This window comes from Heterodontus francisci, chromosome 32 (genome assembly GCF_036365525.1).
Source record: "Heterodontus francisci isolate sHetFra1 chromosome 32, sHetFra1.hap1, whole genome shotgun sequence".
Taxonomy (NCBI): domain Eukaryota; kingdom Metazoa; phylum Chordata; class Chondrichthyes; order Heterodontiformes; family Heterodontidae; genus Heterodontus; species Heterodontus francisci.
This window is the reverse complement of record NC_090402.1, coordinates 35,887,308-35,906,276: the sequence shown is the minus strand read 5'-3', so window position 1 is coordinate 35,906,276 and position 18,969 is coordinate 35,887,308. Positions and strand designations below refer to the sequence as shown.

The window sequence follows — 18,969 nt, the reverse complement described above, 5'->3', positions numbered from 1 at the left end:
ATCCGTTGGTTGTGGGATCGCTTAGCTCTGTCTATCGCATGCTGCTTACGCTGTTTGGCATGCAGATAGTCCTGGGTTGTAACTTCACCAGGTTGACAACTCATTTTGAGGTATGCCTGGTGCTGCTCCTGGCATTCCCTCTTGCACTCTTCATTGAACCAGGGTTGATCCCCCGGCTTGTTGGTAATGGTAGAGTGGGGTATATGCCGGGCCATGAGGTAACTGATTGTGGTTGAGTACAATTCTGCTGCTGTTGATAGCCCACAGCGCCTCATGGATGCCCAGTTTTGCATTGCTAGATCTGTTCGAAATATATTCCATTTAGCACGGTGGAAGTGCCACATAACACGATGGAGGGTATCCTCAACATGAAGACGGGACTTTGTCTCCACAAGGTCTGTGCGGTGTTCACTCCTACCAATACCGTCATGGACAGATGCATCTGTGGCAGGCAGACTGTTGAGGATGAGGTCAAGTATGTTTTCCCTCTTGTTGGTTCACTCACCACCTGCCGCAGACCCAGTCTAGCAGCTATGTCCTTTCGGGCTCGATCAGTAGTGGTGCTACTGAGCCACTCTTGGTGATGGACATTGAAGTCCCCCACCCAGAGTACATTCTGTGCTATTGCCACCCTCAGCGCTTCCTCCAATGGAAGAGTTCAACATGGAAGAGTACTGATTCATCAGCTGAGGGAGGAGTGGTAGGTGGTAATCAGCAGAAGGTTTCCTTGCCCATGTTTGACCTGATTCCATGAGACTTCATGGGGTCTGGAGTCGATGTTGAGAACTCCCACGGCAACTCCCTCCCAACTGTACAGTACAGTGCCGCCACCTCTGCTGGGTCTGTCCTGCCAGTGGGACATGACATACCTGGGGATGGTGATTGTGGTGTCTGGGACATTGTAAGGTATGATTCCATGTGTATGACTATGTCAGGCTGTTGCTTGACTAGTCTGTGGGATAGCTCTCCCGAACTTTGGCACAAGCCCCCAGATGTTCGCAAGGAGGAATTTGCAGGGTCGACAGGGCTGGATTTGCTGTTGTTGTTTCTGGTGCCAAGGTCGATGCCGGTGGTCCGTCTGCTTTCATTCCTTAATGACTTTGTAGCGGTTTGATACAACTGAGTGGCTTGCTAGGCCATTTCAGAGGGCATTTAAGAGTCAACCACATTGCTGTGGGTCTGGAGTCATGTAGGCCAGACCAGGTAAGAACAACAATTTTCCTTCCCTAAAGGACATTAGTGAACCAGATGGGTTTTTACGATAACCGACAATGGTTTCACGGCCATCATCAGACTTGTTTTAATTCCAGATTTATTAATTGAATTCAAATGGTTTAGAATTTCTTTGCAGCTACTGTAATCACTAACAGGGGCTGGTTAGCTCAGTTAGCTAGATTGCTAGTGTGTGATGCAAAAAAATGCCAACAGCGCAGGTTCAATCCCATACTGGCAATGGTAGTTCATGGAGGCCTGCCTCCTCGCCTTGTGGTGTGGTGACCCTCAAGCTATACATCACCAACTGTCTCTCAAATGGGAGAGATGCCTATGGTCCTTTGGGACTATGGCAACAACAACAACTGTAATCATAATTTTACCATTTGACTGACATCCTTTGAATTTTGTCAGGTCTCTGTTCATGCTAAATATATAGGAGAAAAAGATTCTTCACTCATGGCTTTCGTATAATTAATCGGGTGGCTGCAATGGAGCAGCCCAGGTCAACTTTTTTCACTTTATCTGCGATGGCAAACTACCCAAGTTTTAGAACCACATCCTACCATGTCAAAGTAACATGTGTATCCAGTTCGTTTGTTACTTGCATCCATTACTCCTCTCCTTGCTGACCTACATTGGCTCCTGATACCCCACTGCCATCAATTTACAATTCGTGCCTTTCCCTATCTCTCTAACCTCCTCCAGCTGTACAACCCAACCTCAGAATGCTCTATTCCTCTGAATCTGACATCATGCATTTCCGCCTCCCTCCCCTTCTTTGAGATCATTATAAAATCTACCTCTTTGACCATGCTTTTGATTATTCCCCCCTCCATCCTAATATTTATTTCACTGTCCAAGTGCCCATTTTTATCTGTCTGATTGTTGCTCTGTGAATCACCTTGGGATGTTTTTCTGCATTAAAGACACAATATAAATGTTGTTGCTGTTGTACTTGCGTGAGCAAATTACACTGCTCAACACAAAGGCACACAAGAGGTTAATAAATAAAATTAGAGCACATGGGATTGGGGGTAATATACTTCAATGGATTGAAAATTGGTTAACAGACAGAAAGCAGAGAGTAGAAATAAACGAGTCATTCTCAGGTTGGCAGGCTGTTACCAATGGGATACTGCAAAGATCAATGCTGGGGCCACAGCTGTTCACAACCTATATCAATGATTTGGATGCGGGGACCAAATGTAATATTTCCAAATTTGCTGATGACACAAAATTAGGTGGGAATGCAAGTTATGAGGAGGGTGCAAGGAGGCTTCAAGGGCATTTGGACAGGCTAAGTGAATGGACAAGAACATGGCAGATGGAATATAATGTGAATAAGCATGAAGTTATCCACTTTGGTAGAAAAAAATAGAAAGGCAGAGTATTTCTTAAAGGGTGAGAGCTTGGGAAGTGTTGATGTCCAAATCTAGTATGCAGATGCAGCAAGCAATTAGGAAGGCAAATGTTATGTTAGCCTTCATTGTAAGGGGTTTTGAGTACAGGAGTAAAGATGTCTTGCTGCAACTGTATAGAGCCTTGGTGAGACAGCACCTGGAGTATTATGTATAGTTTTTGTCTCCTTATCTAAGGAAGGATATACTTGCCATAGAGGAAGTGCAACAGAGGTTCACCAGACCAATCCCTGGGATGGCGGGATTGTTTTATGAGAGGAGACTGCAGAAACTGGGCCTGTTTTCTCTAGAGTTTCAAAGAATGAGAGGTGATTTCATTGAAACCTACAAAATTCTTACAGAGTTTGACAGGGTGGATGTAGATCGGATGTTTCCTCTGACTGGTGAGTCTAGAACAAGAGGCACAGTCTCAGAATAAGGGGTAGGCTATTTAGGACTGAGATGAGGAGGAATTTCTTCACTCAGAGGGTGGTGAATCTGTGGAATTCTCTACCCCAGAGGGCTGTGGAAGCTCCATCATTGAGCATGTTCACATCAGAAATTGATAGATTTCTGGATACTAATGACAACAAGGGATATGGAGATAGCATGGGAAAGTGGCATAGAGATAGATGATCAGCCATGATCTGTTTGAATGGCGGAGCTGGCTCGATGGGCCAAATGGCCTACTCCTGCTCCTGTTTCCTATGTTCCTTTGTACCTAAAGGCATTTTGACAGCCTGCAGAAAAGTATCAGTGGAGGGAAAATACTGGCCTTGGGAAGAACACAGTGAGGGAGGGGTGGAATATTCGAGAGGGAATTCCTACCAGTGGTCTTGGGAGAATAATTAGTAACAGCTACAGGATTGATGACAGCACTTGCCACTCAAATAAAATATATGTTGGGTACATGTAGAAGAGATGCAGTAACGTAAGTTCAGGACTGGGTGTCAGGTAATGCATTCAATAACAGCTACTTGCATTTATATAGCATCATAATGTAGCAAAATACCCCAAGGTGCTTTACACCTGTTACCAATCAAAAATTGACAGTGAGCTGGAGAAGGAGAAATCAGGACAGGTGACCAAAACCTTGATCAAAGAAGGAGAAAAAGAAAGGTGGAGAGTTTTAAGAAAAGAATTCCAGAGTTTAGGGCCTAAGCAGCTGAAAGCATGGTCGCCAATTGCGAAGCGATGAAAATCAGGGATGCACAAGATACCAAAATTGGAGAAGCACAGAGATCTTGAAGGCTTGTAGGGCTGGAGGAGGTTACAGAGATTGGATGAGCAAGCTTTTGCTACCACTGCATTCCTGGTCTCTGAAACATTAGCATGGAAATTAATATTGCAGTATTAATCCATGAATGCTCAATGAGTTAAAATGTTTGCTATTTTAACTGAGGTATTAACCTGTTTGTATTTTGGAGATAAGCATGCAAACACTAATCTTGCAAATATTAATTTCCGGGCCTACATTACAAAAATAGAAATTTAATCTAATAGTTTCTTCGCACATTTACAAAAATGTGTATTCATTAGTTCAAATATAAAACGCTATCTGGGAACTTGAGTCTGGTTGGATTTCCATCATGGTAGCTTTGCATTTTCACCTACAGTAGTATCAGTTACCTCACTCATTATGTATTGATCACAACGAACGCTGTCACTCAACAACATTATACCAGGAGCCTTACATTATTGTACAATCTTTAATAGCTGCCTCATTCAAAGGTCATTTCAGTACTGACTGCCATACCCTCAGGAAACTGTCCCCGCTCTTTTTACTTCTATCCTCTCCTGGAGCTGGTCTTTATCTCATGCTTCGTTTGCCTGTGGTTGGCATAGTTCACACATTCTGGCATCTCAGCCAAATTACCATTCTTAACTTGTGACCTTAGAAAGGGAGTCTCAGTCAGCAGCCTTTTCAAACATGGGGAATTGCAGTCTGGTCCAATCATGTCTACATGTGATATATATGCACACACACTAGCAGGAGTAATTTTTAAATGATCAGGAGTGTCAGCCCATGCTGATTACTTCCCCCTCCCTAGCCCTGGGGCATTGAGGAAAATATGACTTGTGCAATTTAATAGAAAGGACTGATTAGTAGGAATGCTGTCATACTGAATATTCATTGTGTTATCTTTTGACATGGTAAGCTGTTACTGGTTCAGTGGGTCGGTCTTTTTGAGATCAAAGAATTTAACTGTCATTAAAGTCAGACATGAACACTGAAAATATGTCTGTTTACACAGTGTTGACAAATCCTGGATTAATCATCAGATTTTCATTGTAGAAAACAACAGTCATTAGTTGTCTGGATTCCTGAACATGCCAAAAGTTCCACAATTGGTCAATAGTCAGAAAGTTGTCGATACCTGTTAACAAACCATCGGTTCCATTGAAATAGGTCAGAGTATAATAATTACGTTTCTTTAGTGCACCTTTTTCTCCTCTGCGCTCCTGAAAATGCTAAGCCATATGAACATACATGCAAAAGTGATGGGCAGGAAAAGACCAGCTGGTCCATCAAGCCTGCCCCACATTCATGATGGCCAGAGCATTAAAGCAAGATACTTCCAAACTCCTCTACCCAATGCCGTAGCCAATGATCTGTTCAAAGGGAACCAGCTGCCCATCTGTACCTTGTCAAATGGATATTCTCCATAAATGAGTCTAGACAGTGAGCAGTGAAGGGTAACAAGAGTATTCAACTGATGAGGGCATCCCAATTGAGACTGATCCACTGTATCCTGTATATAGATAGTGAACCCAGGGGGAAATCTGTCTTATTTTTACTGTTCCTTGTCCAGTAGTATCAAAGTCAGTTCGAACACCCCAACAAATGCCACAGTTGAGCTCACCTGAGACCTTACTGGTCTGGGCAATTCAGTACCAAACCATGTAGTTTTACCCACTAAGCCAGTATGGAAACATTCCTGTTTAATCGAATGCAGTCAGCTAGTATTATGGATTTTATGTAAATCAGCACTTTCCTGCATGCTCCCTCTCTTTCAAATTCAAATTCTTACACAAAGATGTTATTTTCAAAAGCTGAATACTATAAGCTGCAAGACATTCATTTTCTTAGAGGCCCATTTTCATGTGATATCTGCCAAACTGAAATCAAAGGTTATGGATTTTTTTACACTTAATGACTACAAGTGTAGAAGGTAACACCACTCTAACTAATGAGATGGAAATAGAAGCAGATCACAGCTCATAAAAGGTAACCTTTTCACATTCCAACGCTTTCATGCCTTCAGTTCAACCATCTGTGTTATCAATAAATCTTGGAGACCACAATCTGCCCTTTCTGCAGTTCTTGTTGGCTAACTAACTCCACTGAGGTGCACATACCTTCTAAATACATGCGCATTTTTCCTTATCATCTGATATCTAATAGATAATTCGGGCCAAATGTTTCCTCAGATCAAGACAAACATTTCAAATTCCTTTCTAGAAGATTCTGTACAGGGAACTTGCATTTACTTTTCATTAATTTGCTTTCCCCCTCCCTGATACTTTTCTTCCTTATCTCCCCTCCTCTTACCTACTCATATGAAGAATGTGTACCAGGGATACCAGGATCCCTCCTGAGCAGCCATTTTTCATGTGTGAGGTTGAATGAACAGTGGGTGTTCATTGGTTGGTTGTTCACATAGGACAGCACACCTCATTCCATCCTCAACTGCATCCACTGAAGTATATTTTCCAACAAGACTTGCTGGACAGCTATCGGGAACTGGGCCCGAGACTTCAAGATTTTATTTTTCCCAACCTCTCGCCCAGCTCAGGGCATTAAGATCAATTGTAACACCCAAGACACTACCTTTAGCTAAGATCAGCTAACTCAGCACAGATTTCAAATTGAACCTGGAGCCTTTTTGGTTTGTATCCCTCTGTTCCATATGGTAAATTTTGTTGCTTGTTTTGTTCTTGAAAACGATAAAGCTTTTTCAATTCTGTTAGCTTTTAAGAAGAGCCACAAGGGTTGATTACGAGCCGTTGACTCTGTCAGCATCATTATTTTATCTGTGAACTGCCATTTAATAAAGGTTGAAAGGTGGTATCAAGGCTCACCTCTGCTCTGTGGGGCTGTACATCTCACTGCTTTGGCAGCTGCTAATTGTAATGGGGTCAAAGTTGTGGAAAGAGCGCAGGGCCACCCCAGAGATGGCAACGTACAGTGAATGGAAGGTAATTAGGATGGCTGTGGTCCTGTAGAATGGCTGACTGAGGTCGTGAATGACAGGGATAACGAGGGGGTTGTTCCTGCAGTTCAGAAGATGCATTCCTGCAGAAAACAAAGGCGAGAGACAAACACTGGTCGTTAAAGATCAGCAAGGAATTCCAATCTTTGTAACTGCAAATTTTTGTTTAAAAAATACATTTAGACAGCAATAATAACAAAGACAAAATATTTTTATTGAAGTGTTTTGGAAGATGGACTGTTTATACCACATTTTTTTCAGTTAGTGTGTTTACAAAATTATAACCTCTTATCTTCTCCTGACCAGTGATTGAGAAATATGCAACATGGGTTTTCGTACTGCTATTCCACAAAATAAGCAGATCTACCCATCTGTCATTAGATTGTTGGACTGAACGTACCAGTGCACTATTTTCGATGTGTGCTAATTAAACAAAACTTTCCCCATAGTGATAACACTCTTTTCCTTTGGGTAGCATTCAGAAGTTAGAACAGATGGCTCCTGCAATTGGGTCAATGTTTGCAAGGAGTTCCCTACACAGAAAGGTTTCTAAACCACAGACCTAGAGCATGGAAAACATGTTAGAAAACTGAATGGTTTTACAATTTGTTTTACAGCAGGCAGGTATTCTACTAAAACTACCCTTTCCAAAGATGTGTGTCATCTCTCCCCATTCACATATGTAACCTACAAATTAAGAATGGTTTATTTTCCTTACTCACATTGCTGCTCTTGGTGCAATGCAGAATTAACTGCACTTAACGGAGAAGAAAGGAGGTTGAGATTTACAGTCCTGTTGTGCTGCAAATACTGGTTTTACACTAGTTTAAGGGAACATTTATGTGTCACAATTAAGAGTTAATCGCTGTTGAGTTACCCATGGGTTTGGAGTGCCAATTTACACTGGCTACTCCAAACACAGGACATATGAACAGGAGTAGGCCATTCAGCCCCGTGATCCTGTTTAGCTGTCCAATTAGATCATGGCTGATCTGCATCTAAACTCCACCTACCCAGCTTGGTTCAGTAATCCCTAATATCCTTAATTAACAAAAATCTTATCAATCTCAGTTTTGAAAGTTTTAATTGACCCCTGGTCTCAACAGCTTTTTGGAGAAGAGCGGTCCAGATATGAGTTCCTGATTTTGAAATCGGTGTGAAGCTGTTAGACATTCTGACATCTTGGACATCGAGGGATGAATATCTATAACTTTGTGCTTTTAAACTTTTAAGGACTTGAGTTCTGAATTTTGGGTGTGAGACCCAAGGCTGCTGGAGGTTTCAGTCCTGCTGCGATGAATCTGTTGTGATTTGGCATGAATAAATTGTTGTTTGCACACCAGTATTAGCATCACAGTCGAGCACGGACTGGTTTGCCGCAAAGTCACAGTTGGTGTGTTTACATCCTTAAGAGTGTTGTGAGTCGGAAGCACAGAATTATACTGCCAGGTCTGGTCAGGGAATGCAGGGATGGCAGCTGCTATAAGGTTCAAGAAATCTTCACTCTACTTGTCAGAATTTGCTCCAGTAATAGTGTAGGTTTTATGTCCATACAATGTGAAAACTTGCATAGGTGCAAAAGCTACTGCATAAGTGGGAGCATAAAAAATGGTGCGTTATGTGTTAAAAGTACAGCCAACAGCAAGTGCGCAGCTCTCACACTGTCAGCTACACTTGAAATTATAATAAGGCTAAATTTATCTTGTTTCAGCAGCAGTAGAGACCAGGGAGTCTCGTGCATGGCCAAAGTACGGCACCAGGTGGAGTGCAGTGAACTATCGAGAATGTAAGAGCACCAAAAAATTTAAAACTCAGAAGGAAGAAAGGGCAATAAGTAGAACTCAAAGGCAAGCAGGGAAAGAACTGAATGTGGATGTGTGCTTTTACTGAGAAAGAGCTTTGCACATTTTAAAGACACAGTGTGAGATTATCTTTTGAAGGAAGCAAAGATATGTGTGTGTGAGATTGCCTCACTTGGTTTTCCTTTCACTCTTTTCATTTGCTGCTCTTTGTTTGAGTTATTCCCGAAGTGTATCCTCGCGGTGCTGACCCGCAGTACACGGGCCACTCTACTAATTGAGCCGTTTGAACTTCCTTCAGGCTCGGAGATAACTACATCCTTTCTAAATATGATCCTTTGTGTTTCAAAAAGAAAAAGACTTACCCAGGTCGTGATTCTGATCCTTTGTGTCAACCAACTGAACTGCGATTGATTCTTGCCTTTGATCCATGAGACTACTTCCATCAGTCGCCAGGTGGACAATGACAGCGGCAGCAACCATGGGTTGAGCAAAGTAGGCCTCATTAGAGAGAAAAAGATAAAGATTAGTATTTGGTTAAGGAAGCGGAGGGGGGTGGGATGGATGGGTGGCAGAGGTGGGGAAAAAACACTCTGTCAACAGATTTTTCTGGTTTTGGTTCCCTGCTCCAGCGACATAATATGTCAAATACCATGTGACTTTATTTGACATAACAATAATATATTTATAGGTTTGTTTGAGTTTTTTAAGAAATAGGCCTGTTTAGACACGGCTGTGAAAAGGTAACATCATAGCTTTGAATATCTTTAGGAAGATTAATCTTCTTCCAAACATTTTTTTTAGAACCTTACCAATTAAAAAAATTTTTTTGTCAATCTTCCATCCCTGCAACCCCGCCCCCGTGCCCCACCACCACCAAACCCTCACCCTTTGCTGAAGATTCCTCATTCTCCAGCTCTGGTACCTCAGCCAAGAGGCCAGTTTTTATGTGCAAACTTAAGTGGTGAATGTTGCCAAGCTTTTCAAATGCAGAGGACATCACAGTCAAGCCTGTTATCTGTCCACACATGCGCTGACTAACAAAAGGTACAGGGTAATGATCAAGAACAGAATCCTGGCTGATTTCTCCACTCCTTAGGGTAGTGTAGAGGAGTTGAGGCCAATTGAGGTATTCTGGCTGAAATGAATTAGGTCAGCATGAACCAGTCACTGAACCTGAAACCTCCTGGTCTACATAGGGTCAAGTGTCTATGTTTGTATAAAATTGACCATTGACAAAAATGTTGAAATGTCATCGAGTGATGAGTTTTCATGTTAAAAATAATATCCATTCTCACCCACTGACTGGTATCAGCACGCAAAACAATGGAGAGTTACCCGCTCAACTCACAAACTGTGAACTGTGGGTTCAAACTCGCTACAGACTTGAGCAAATAATCTAGACTGATATGTCAGTACTGTGCTCAGGAAATGCTGTATTGTCAGAGGTGCTGTCTTTCAAGTGAAATATTAAACAGAGATTGTGGATGTAAAAGGTCCTATGTTACTATTTGAAGAAAAACAGGTTTCCTGGCCATATTCCCTTGACTAACACAACTAAAAACAGATTATTTGGCCATTTTCTCTTTGTGGGACCTTGTATTTGACAAATTGGCTGCCATGGGCTGGATTTTCCCTGCAGGCTTCTGAACCCCGCCATCAGGCTGAAATGTGGGTCATAAGACCACACTGTGTGGGCAACAGGCACGCAATGTGATTTTCCCCTGAGTGGCCAATTAATGGCCAGAGGTTGGGCTCACTGTCCAATTAAAAAGGTGGGCGGGCACTTGAAGCTGGAGGGCCAATCAGAGGCCTGCCAGCTTGAAAAGAGCAGCAGACTGTAATGGCAAGTAAGGGAGGGAAGGGGAGCTTCAAAATGGAGGTGCCCTCTCTCCAACATTTAAAAAAAAAATGGTTTTTGCAGCCAGGCCACCACTGTTGTAAAAACAGAAAGGTATATTATCTGAATGGTGATAGATTGTGAAAGGGAGAGGTGCAAAAAGACCTAGGTGTCCTTGTACACCAGTCGCTGAAAGCAGGTGCAGCAAGCAGTTAGGAAAGCGAATGGTATGTTGGCTTTCATTGCAAGAGGATTTGAGTAGAGCAGCAAGGATGTTTTACTGTAGTTATACAGGGCCTTGATGACACCACATCTGGAGTATTGTGTGCAGTTTTGGTCTCCTTATCTGAGGAAGGATGTTCTTGCCATGGAGGGAGTGCAAAGAGGATTTACTAGGCTGATTCCTGGGATGGCAGGATTGACGTATGAGGAGTATGGCTGGGGAGTCCAGAACCAGGAGTCTCAGGATACGGGGTATGCCATTTAGAACCGAGATGAGGAGAAATTTCTTCACGCAGAGGGTGGTGAACCTGTGGATTTCTCTACCACAGAAGGCAGTGCAGGCCAAGTCATTAAATATATTCAAGAAGGAGACAAATATATTTCTTAATGCCAAAGGGATCAAGGGATATGGGGAGAAAGTGGGAACAGGGTACTGAATTAGATGATCATCCATGATCTTTATGGAATGCTGGAGCAGGCCTGATGGGCCGAATGGCCTACGCTTGCTCCTATTTCTATGTTTCTATGTTGGCTGGGGGAGGGGGGGAACTTTCCTTCTTCCTTTCCTGCAGTCTGCCTAAAATGGCTAAATACATTTAAGATCTCTTGATAAAAGCTATGATTTGATGCTACTAGGATGACAGATTACTGCTTCCCATCTTAGAAAAGGGGCACTGATTGAAAAATCATGCTCTTGGCCACTGCCTTCACCCATTATGAAATGCTGCCAGGTATTGCTGTGATTATTGGTGCAATAAATCATAGGTTTTTACAATGAAGTTTCTGGACTGTAGCGGGTCTTTGAGAATATCCCAGAGAGGTCATGTGGTCATCCAATTACTTTATTTGTTGACTTCTGTAGTGACATACTGGTTTAGAAAAACACATTTTTTACAATGATGGACATGATTCCTTTGGGATTGTTGACGCTGTCTTTCAGAGGCCTATTCTTGTGTCATCAGGAGTGCGTTTGTATTCATAACGTGTCAGCCGGAGTGTGTCAGTATTGGTAGTGTATGTCCAGGAGTGTGTCCGTATTCATAGTGTGTCACCGGGAATGTGTCAGTATCCGTAGCGCATCTCCAGGAGTGCATCAATTTTAGTAGAGATCATTAAGAGTGTTTGTATTTGTACCATGTCTCTGCGTGTGTGTCCATTTTTGTAATATGCCCCTGTCAGTGTGTCAGTATTTGTAATGTATCCTAATGAGCATGCCAGTGATTGTAATGTGTTCCTGTGAGTATGTCAGTACTTGCAGGAGGCCCCTATGAGTGTGTCAGTATTTGTAGTGTATCCCTGTGAATGTTTCAGTATTTGTAGAGGGCCCCTGTCAGTACTTGTAGTGTGTCCCTATCACTGTGTCAGTATTTGCAGGGGTCCTTGTCACTGTGTCAGTATTTGTAGTGTATCTCTGCCACTGGGCTGGATTTTACCTTAGGCAGACGGGAATTCGCCACCGACATAAAAGTCGGTGGTGAACCCGCTTTCACCTAGCCCGGGGATCTATCCCACATTTTGCGGGTCCCCAGGCTTTAATTGTCCTGAGGCGGGACTTCCACCCGCCTGAGGGAGGAAATCTTGCCTCAGTGAGCTGCCAGCCAATCAGCAGGCCGGCAGCTCTTAGTCCCAGCAGCGCCACTGGGAGTGGTGGCTACTGCTGGGATTGCAGCCCAGCTGACGCCATGGAGCCAGGAGGGAAGGTAAGTTGGGCATGCCTCACCAGTGGGATCGGTCGTACACTGGTGAGGCTAGAGTGGTCGTTTGGGGGGAGGGGTTGGGCATCTTGGGTCCTGGGGGTGGGTTGGGAGGCGGGGGCGGCCCTCAATCGGGCACCCTGTGCCCGACTGCCTTGCCCCCCACCCCGGGGCATGTGAAAAGGCTGGCAGCTATCACTGGGTGGCCTTTCACGCCCCAGCACTCCCGCTTGCCACAGGTAAAATACCCGTGGAGGCGGGCGAGGGCCCTTAAGTGGCCCCTTAAGGACCTTGATTGGCCTCAGGCAGGCGGGCTGTTTCTCCACCCCCCCTCTCCCCCACTGCCCGACCACCGTAAAGCTGAACGGAGGCGGAAGCGGGGCGGGTAGGCATCCCGGAGCTTCCCGCTCAATTTTGCGCCGACCCCATTCTCCCCCATGCCACCATCCGACCCACTGGGGAGGCGTAAAATTCAGCCCACTGTGTCAGTATTTGCAGGGGGCCCCTGTCACTGTGTCAGTATTTATAGTGTATCCCTGTCACTGTGTCAGTATTTGTAGTGTATCCCTATCTCTGTGTCAGTAATTGCAGGGGGTCCCTGTCACTGTGTCAGTATTTGCAGGATCTCCTGTTACTGTGTCAGTATTTGCAGCGGGTCCCTGTCACTGTGTCAGTATTTGTAGTGTATCCCTGTCACTGTGTCTGTATCTGTAGGGGCATCACACAGAAAAGTTTGAAAGTCACAGTACTACAGTCATCAAAGCTGTTTTTAAAGTTTAAAAAAGATTATGGGCCGATTTAAAATATGTTGTACACATTTAAGTTAATTATCATGTGTTCTTCCAATGACTGAAAGGGAAGTTCACTACCTCATACAGAACTGAGACATGCTGGTGAGGGAGATCCCAAGTTCGATCTGTGGCCTGTGCTGTTAGCCAATTTCAGTTCAGTGGTGCCAGGGGTGTTCTATGGGCTTCAGCTTTCCAGGTGAGAGAGGAAGGCAAAAATGGTCCAGGTTTTTTGCTTATGGTTGCTTAAAAAAAGACTTGCATTTATATAGCGACTTTCATGACCACAGGGTGTCCCAAAGTGCTTTACAACTAATGAAGTACTTTTGAGGTGTAATCACTGTAATACTGTAGGAAATGCAGAAGCCAATTTGCATACGGCAAGGTCCTGCAATGAGAAAATGACTACAATGATTCCTGCTGGAAAGTGCGGATGTTGTTTCAGGAGAGGGCCTAGTTCCATTCCAATGCTCCTCCTCGTCAAATAACCTGTTAAAGGTGGGCTCAAAAGCAAAGAATGGCCAATGGCGTGAGATCGTAGAGAATGGTGAAATTATCCCACTGCACGAGGCAGCGCCATCAAAATATGAGCTGAGAGAGTTGGGGGGACTGGTGGCGAAGAATGAAATATAATTATTTAAAATGGTTCACTTGGAGTACAATGTGTTATCTCTGTTTTAGGATCTATTTCAAGCCCTCCAATGTAATCTACCTACCTTTAGCCAGTACTTTGCTCTGAAGAACGGAATGCTGTGAAATGCTTCCAGACATGGGAACCAGGCATACTGAGCCACTCCATCTGATAAGTCAATGACCCTAGTCTTGCACACCTGAAGGACATTACACTTGCATTAATTTACATGCCAATAATACGATAAGGAAAGCACCTGCAAATCTAGTCAAAGAAGCTGAGTGTATTTCACTAGAGTCAGTACAGATTACAGAAAATACCTGTGCAATGCCAAATTATGCTGGCTCAGACTGCCCTTTGTTGAGCCAAACCTCTTGCCAACACAGTAATGGAAACACCAGCGACAATGGTGAAAGCAAAAGCACATGATAGAATGGTTACAAACTATCAACTGGTGTTTCTGAAGAGACGGCGACATCATCTTGGAGTTTCCTGTGGCATTTCTGGAGTGTGAGTGGTTTCTACGTGTTCTTTCCTTCTGATGCTTTACAAACCATATTTTAAAAAGCATATCATGAAATTTGCACATTTCTGGCACTGAGAATCTGGAAATTCTGTCCTTGACTGCAACGTCGGCTGAGCTAAAATTAATTTTAATAATACAACCACAAGAACTTGTATTTATATATCACCTTTAATGTAACAAAAAGTTCCAAAGTGCTTCAAATGAGCATTAATAGGTTAGCATTGTACTTTCCTAAACTGCAAAAGAACAATCTGTAGGTCTTTCTACATCCAAAATCAACCAAGTGGCAGCTCCCTTTTTAGGTCTGGCTTAGCAGTCTAGAAATATGCAGAATTGAACAGACAAGAGAACATAAGTGTGTCTCAGCCTACTTAGTCCATTTGAAGTAACATCATAATTCTGCTTTCCAGGTGCAATTAAATGATTTACTGAAGCTATTTCTGAATATTTAGAACCTTCGAGACCAGAAGATCGATGAAAGAAAGACTTGGAGTTATCGTGTGCTTTTTGCGTCCACAGATATTTCAGTCCACTTTACAGCCAATGAATTAATCTTTTGAAGGGTAGTGGCTTTTTTTCCAGGAAAGTGCAGCAGTCTATTTGCACACAAGAAGATGCTACAAACAGCAAATGTTATAAATGTTTTTTTTTGGTGGTTTTGTTTGCGGGATAAATGTTGTCCAGGACATTGGGACAACACTCCTTCTCTTTGAATTGTGCCATGAGATGTTTTTATGTCCATTTGAACTGCCGCAGTTTAATGTTTTCATCTGAAAGACAGCATGTCCGGCAATGCTGTACAGTACTGAAATGTCAGCCTAGCTTATATGCTCCAGATCACTGGTCTAAGGTGAATTAGTTGATCTCAGCTGAGGCAATTGTATGGGCATGGGGAAATAAAATAAGGCAGGGTTTTCCCTCCTAACCACTATGCAGTGACCCCTGCTGTTAAAATGCCTGTGTGAGGGTCAGGTGAGGAGAGAATGGGGCTTGTCTGTGATGCACTCCCTGATTGAACATCCTGCTGACATTAATCGTCAAGACTTATGCAAAAAAAATGGACACTTAGGAAGAGGTTATATTTTGTCAGGGGGTGGGGTGGTGCGGGTGACGGGGGGCAAGGGTGGTGGCTCTGAACGTCTTTGAAACCATGTCCCAACCCAACCCGTTCTGGAGAGCAGGAAAGAAAATGGGGGCAGGCGGAAGTATTTCTGATATTGGAAGATAGAACGATAGACAGAGATAAACGATCCCACAAGCAATTGGTCAGATCAAAGCTCTGCAGTCCTGCAACATCCAATCGTAAATGGTGGTGGACAATTAAACTAACCGGAGGAGGAGGCTCCACAAATATCCCCATCCCCAATGATAGGGGAGCCCATCACGTCAGTACAAAGGACAAGGCTGAAGCATTTGCAACCATCTTCAGCTAGAAGTGCCAAGTGGATGATCCATCTTGGCCTCCCTCTGAGGTTCCCAGTGACACAGATGGCAGTCTTCAGCCAACTTGATTCACTCTGTTTGCTATTAATAAACGGCTGAAGGCATTGAATACAGCAAAGGCTGTGGGCCCTGACAACATCCTGGCACACACAGTACTGAAGACTGGTGCTCCAGAATTAGCCGTGCCCCTCGTCAAGCTGTTCCAGTACAGCTACAACACTAGCATCTACCCAAAAATGTGAAATGTTGCCCAGTTATGTCCTGTACACAAAAAGCAGGACAAATCCAATCTGGCCAATTACTGCACCATCAGTCTACTCTTAATCATCAAAGTGATGAAAGGTGTCATCAACAGTGCTGTCAAGCAGCACTTATACAACAATAATCTGCTCACCGATGCTCAGTTTATATTTCGCCAGGGCCACTCTGCTCCTGACCTCATTACAGCCTTGGTCCAAACATGGGCAAAAGAGCTGAACTCAAGAGGTGAAGTGAGAGTTACTGCCCTTGACATCAAGGCAGCATTTGACCGAGTGTGGCATCAAGGAGCCCTAGCAAAATTGAAGTCAATGAGAATCGGGAAAAACTCTCCACTGATTGAAGTCATACCTAGCACAAAGGAAGATGATTGTGGTTGTTGGAGGCCAAACATCTAAACCTCAACACATAGCTGAAAGGATTCCTCAGGGTAGTGTCCTAAGCCCATCAATCTTCAGCTACTGCCTCAATAATCTTCCGTCCATCATAAGGTCAGAAGTGGGGATGTTTGCTGAAGATTGCACAGTGTTTAGTACCATTTGCAACTCCTGGGATACAGAAGCAGTCCGTGTCCATATGCAGCAAGAACTGGACACCATTCAGGCTTGGGCTGATAAGTGGCAAGTTACATTCACGTCACACATGTGCCAAGCAATGAGCATCTCCAATAAGAGAGAATCAAACCATTTCCCCTTGACATTCAATGGCACTACCATCACTGAATCCCCCACGATCAACATCCTGGGGGTTACCATTGACCAGAAACTTAAGTGGACCAGCCATATAGATATTGTGGTTACAAGAGTAGGTCAGAGGCTAGGAATTCTGCAGCGAGCAACTCACCTCCTGACTCCCCAAAGTCCATCCACCATCCTGAAGGCACAAGTCAAGAGTGTGATGGAATACTCGCCATTTGACTGGATAAGTGCAGCTGAACACTCAAGAAGCTCAACACCATTCAGAACAAAGCAGCCTGCTTGATCGGCACCCCCATACACCACCTTAAACATCAGTGTATACCATATGCAGTTGCACTGTGGCAACTCAGCAAGCCTCCTTCGACAGCACCTTCTAAACCCACCTCTACCACTTAGAAGGACAAGGGCAGCAGACGCATGGGAACACCACCACCTGCAAGTTCCTCTCTAAGTCACACACCATCCTGACTTTGAACTATATCACTCTTCCTTCACTATCGCTGGGTCACAATCTGGAACTCCCTTCCTAAAAGCACTGTGGGTGTATGTACACCAAATGGACTGTAGCAATTCAAGAAGGTAGCTCACCACCACCTCCTCGAGGGAAATTATGTATGGGCAGCAAATGCTGGCCAAGCCAGCAATGCTCACATCCAAGAAAAGAATAAAACAAAATATATGTCACATCATACTGCTAAAGAATGGAGAAACAGAAGAGACTCTTTGTAAAAGTTTATTTTGGGTGGGACATCATAGCAGAACTTCTGTAACATTAGATTATTAAATGTATCCCCAATATTGTCAATGGGAGTCCTGTTGTTACTGGTCAAGTTTTGTTTGTCTTCCTACTCTTCAGATTAACTTTAGGAGTGGTTAAGAAATAACATAAGAAAATCCAGAGTGGGAAGAAGGCAATTTAGCCCAATAATGCAACTTAAATATATGACTGTTCTTTCAAGGACATCCATCCCTCTCACATTGCCTGTTGATCCCCTACTTAGGGACATTAAATTGCTTCTCCCAGTCAAAATAACCATGCGGGCTGCTATATTTTGATGAGTTCCTGATGCTAATAAAGTATGATAGTCCTTAACTCAAATTAGTATCTGAACTGTTTCCTGGTGTAATATAGTACAGCATAGGTCGGACTCGGACTCCAGCACTTTATAAACTTGGCAGGTCCAAAACCTGTAGCTCAAGATGTGGCTTGTCCCTATGCTTGCTGACCTACATTGGCTCCTGGTTAAGCAACACCTCGATTTTAAAATTTTCATCCTTGTTTTCAAATCCCTCCATGGCCTTGCCCCTCTCTATCTCAGTAATCTACTCCAGCCTTACAACTCTGAGATATCTGCATTCCTCCAATTCTGGCCTCTTGAACATTCCTGATTTTAATGGCTCCAAGTGTGACTGTGCCTTCAACTGCTAAGGCCCTAAGCTCTGGAGACATAACACCAACATTGGCAGCCAGGATGCCTTGAGCTGCCATTTTAGTTGGCAGTAAATGCTCTAAGCAGCACTGCAACGACCAGCAGTGAAATCTTTTCTTGCATTGTAGGGGCCCAAGATCCATTGATCAGGACTCTAATCCATGCGGTTTGCAAGTTGAGCCTGAACATAGGAGAAGGAGTAGGCCATTCAGCCCATCAGGCCTATCCCGCCATTCAATATGATCATGGCTGATCATTCATTTCAATGCCTTTTTGCCCACACTATCCTCATATCCCCTCTGTCATTTGTATTTAGAAAGCTGTCAATTTCTGCTTTAAACATGCTCAATGACTGAGCTTCCACAGCCCTCTGGGGTAGACAATTCCAAAGATTCACAACCCTCTGAGTAAAGAAATTTCTCCTCATCTCTGTCCTAAGTGGCTTCACCCTTATTTTGAAATTGTGTCCCCTGGTTCTAGACTCCCCAACCAGGAGAACATCTTGACTGCATCTACCTTTAAGTATTTTGTAGGTTTCAATGAGATCACCGCTCATTCTTCGAAACTCTAAAGAATACAGGCCCAGTTTGCCCAATCTCTCTTCATCGGACAGTCCCACCATCCCGGGAACAAGTCTGGTGAACCGCCATTGCACTCCCTCTATGGCAAAAATATCCTTCCTAAGGTAAGGGGACCAAAACTGCACACAGTACTCCAAGTGCAATCTAACCAAGGTTCTATACAATTGAAGTAAGACTTCACGACTCCTGTACTCAAATCCTCTTGCAATAAAAGCTAACATACCCTAGCTTTC

At 43.7% G+C, this 18,969-nt stretch overlaps 1 protein-coding gene across 1 annotated transcript in view; it reads right to left on the bottom strand.

Moving 5' to 3' along the window:
- The window catches only part of pappaa (pregnancy-associated plasma protein A, pappalysin 1a), a 316,273-nt gene that overhangs the window by 169,076 nt on the left and 128,228 nt on the right, over positions 1 to 18,969 (bottom strand). The window contains exons 11-13 of the mRNA XM_068012691.1: positions 13,886 to 13,999; positions 8,991 to 9,126; positions 6,696 to 6,909 (exon numbers count right to left, since the gene is read on the bottom strand). Of these exons, the coding sequence (XP_067868792.1) occupies positions 6,696 to 6,909; positions 8,991 to 9,126; positions 13,886 to 13,999 (464 nt within the window). The remainder of the gene's footprint in view (positions 1 to 6,695; positions 6,910 to 8,990; positions 9,127 to 13,885; positions 14,000 to 18,969) is intronic.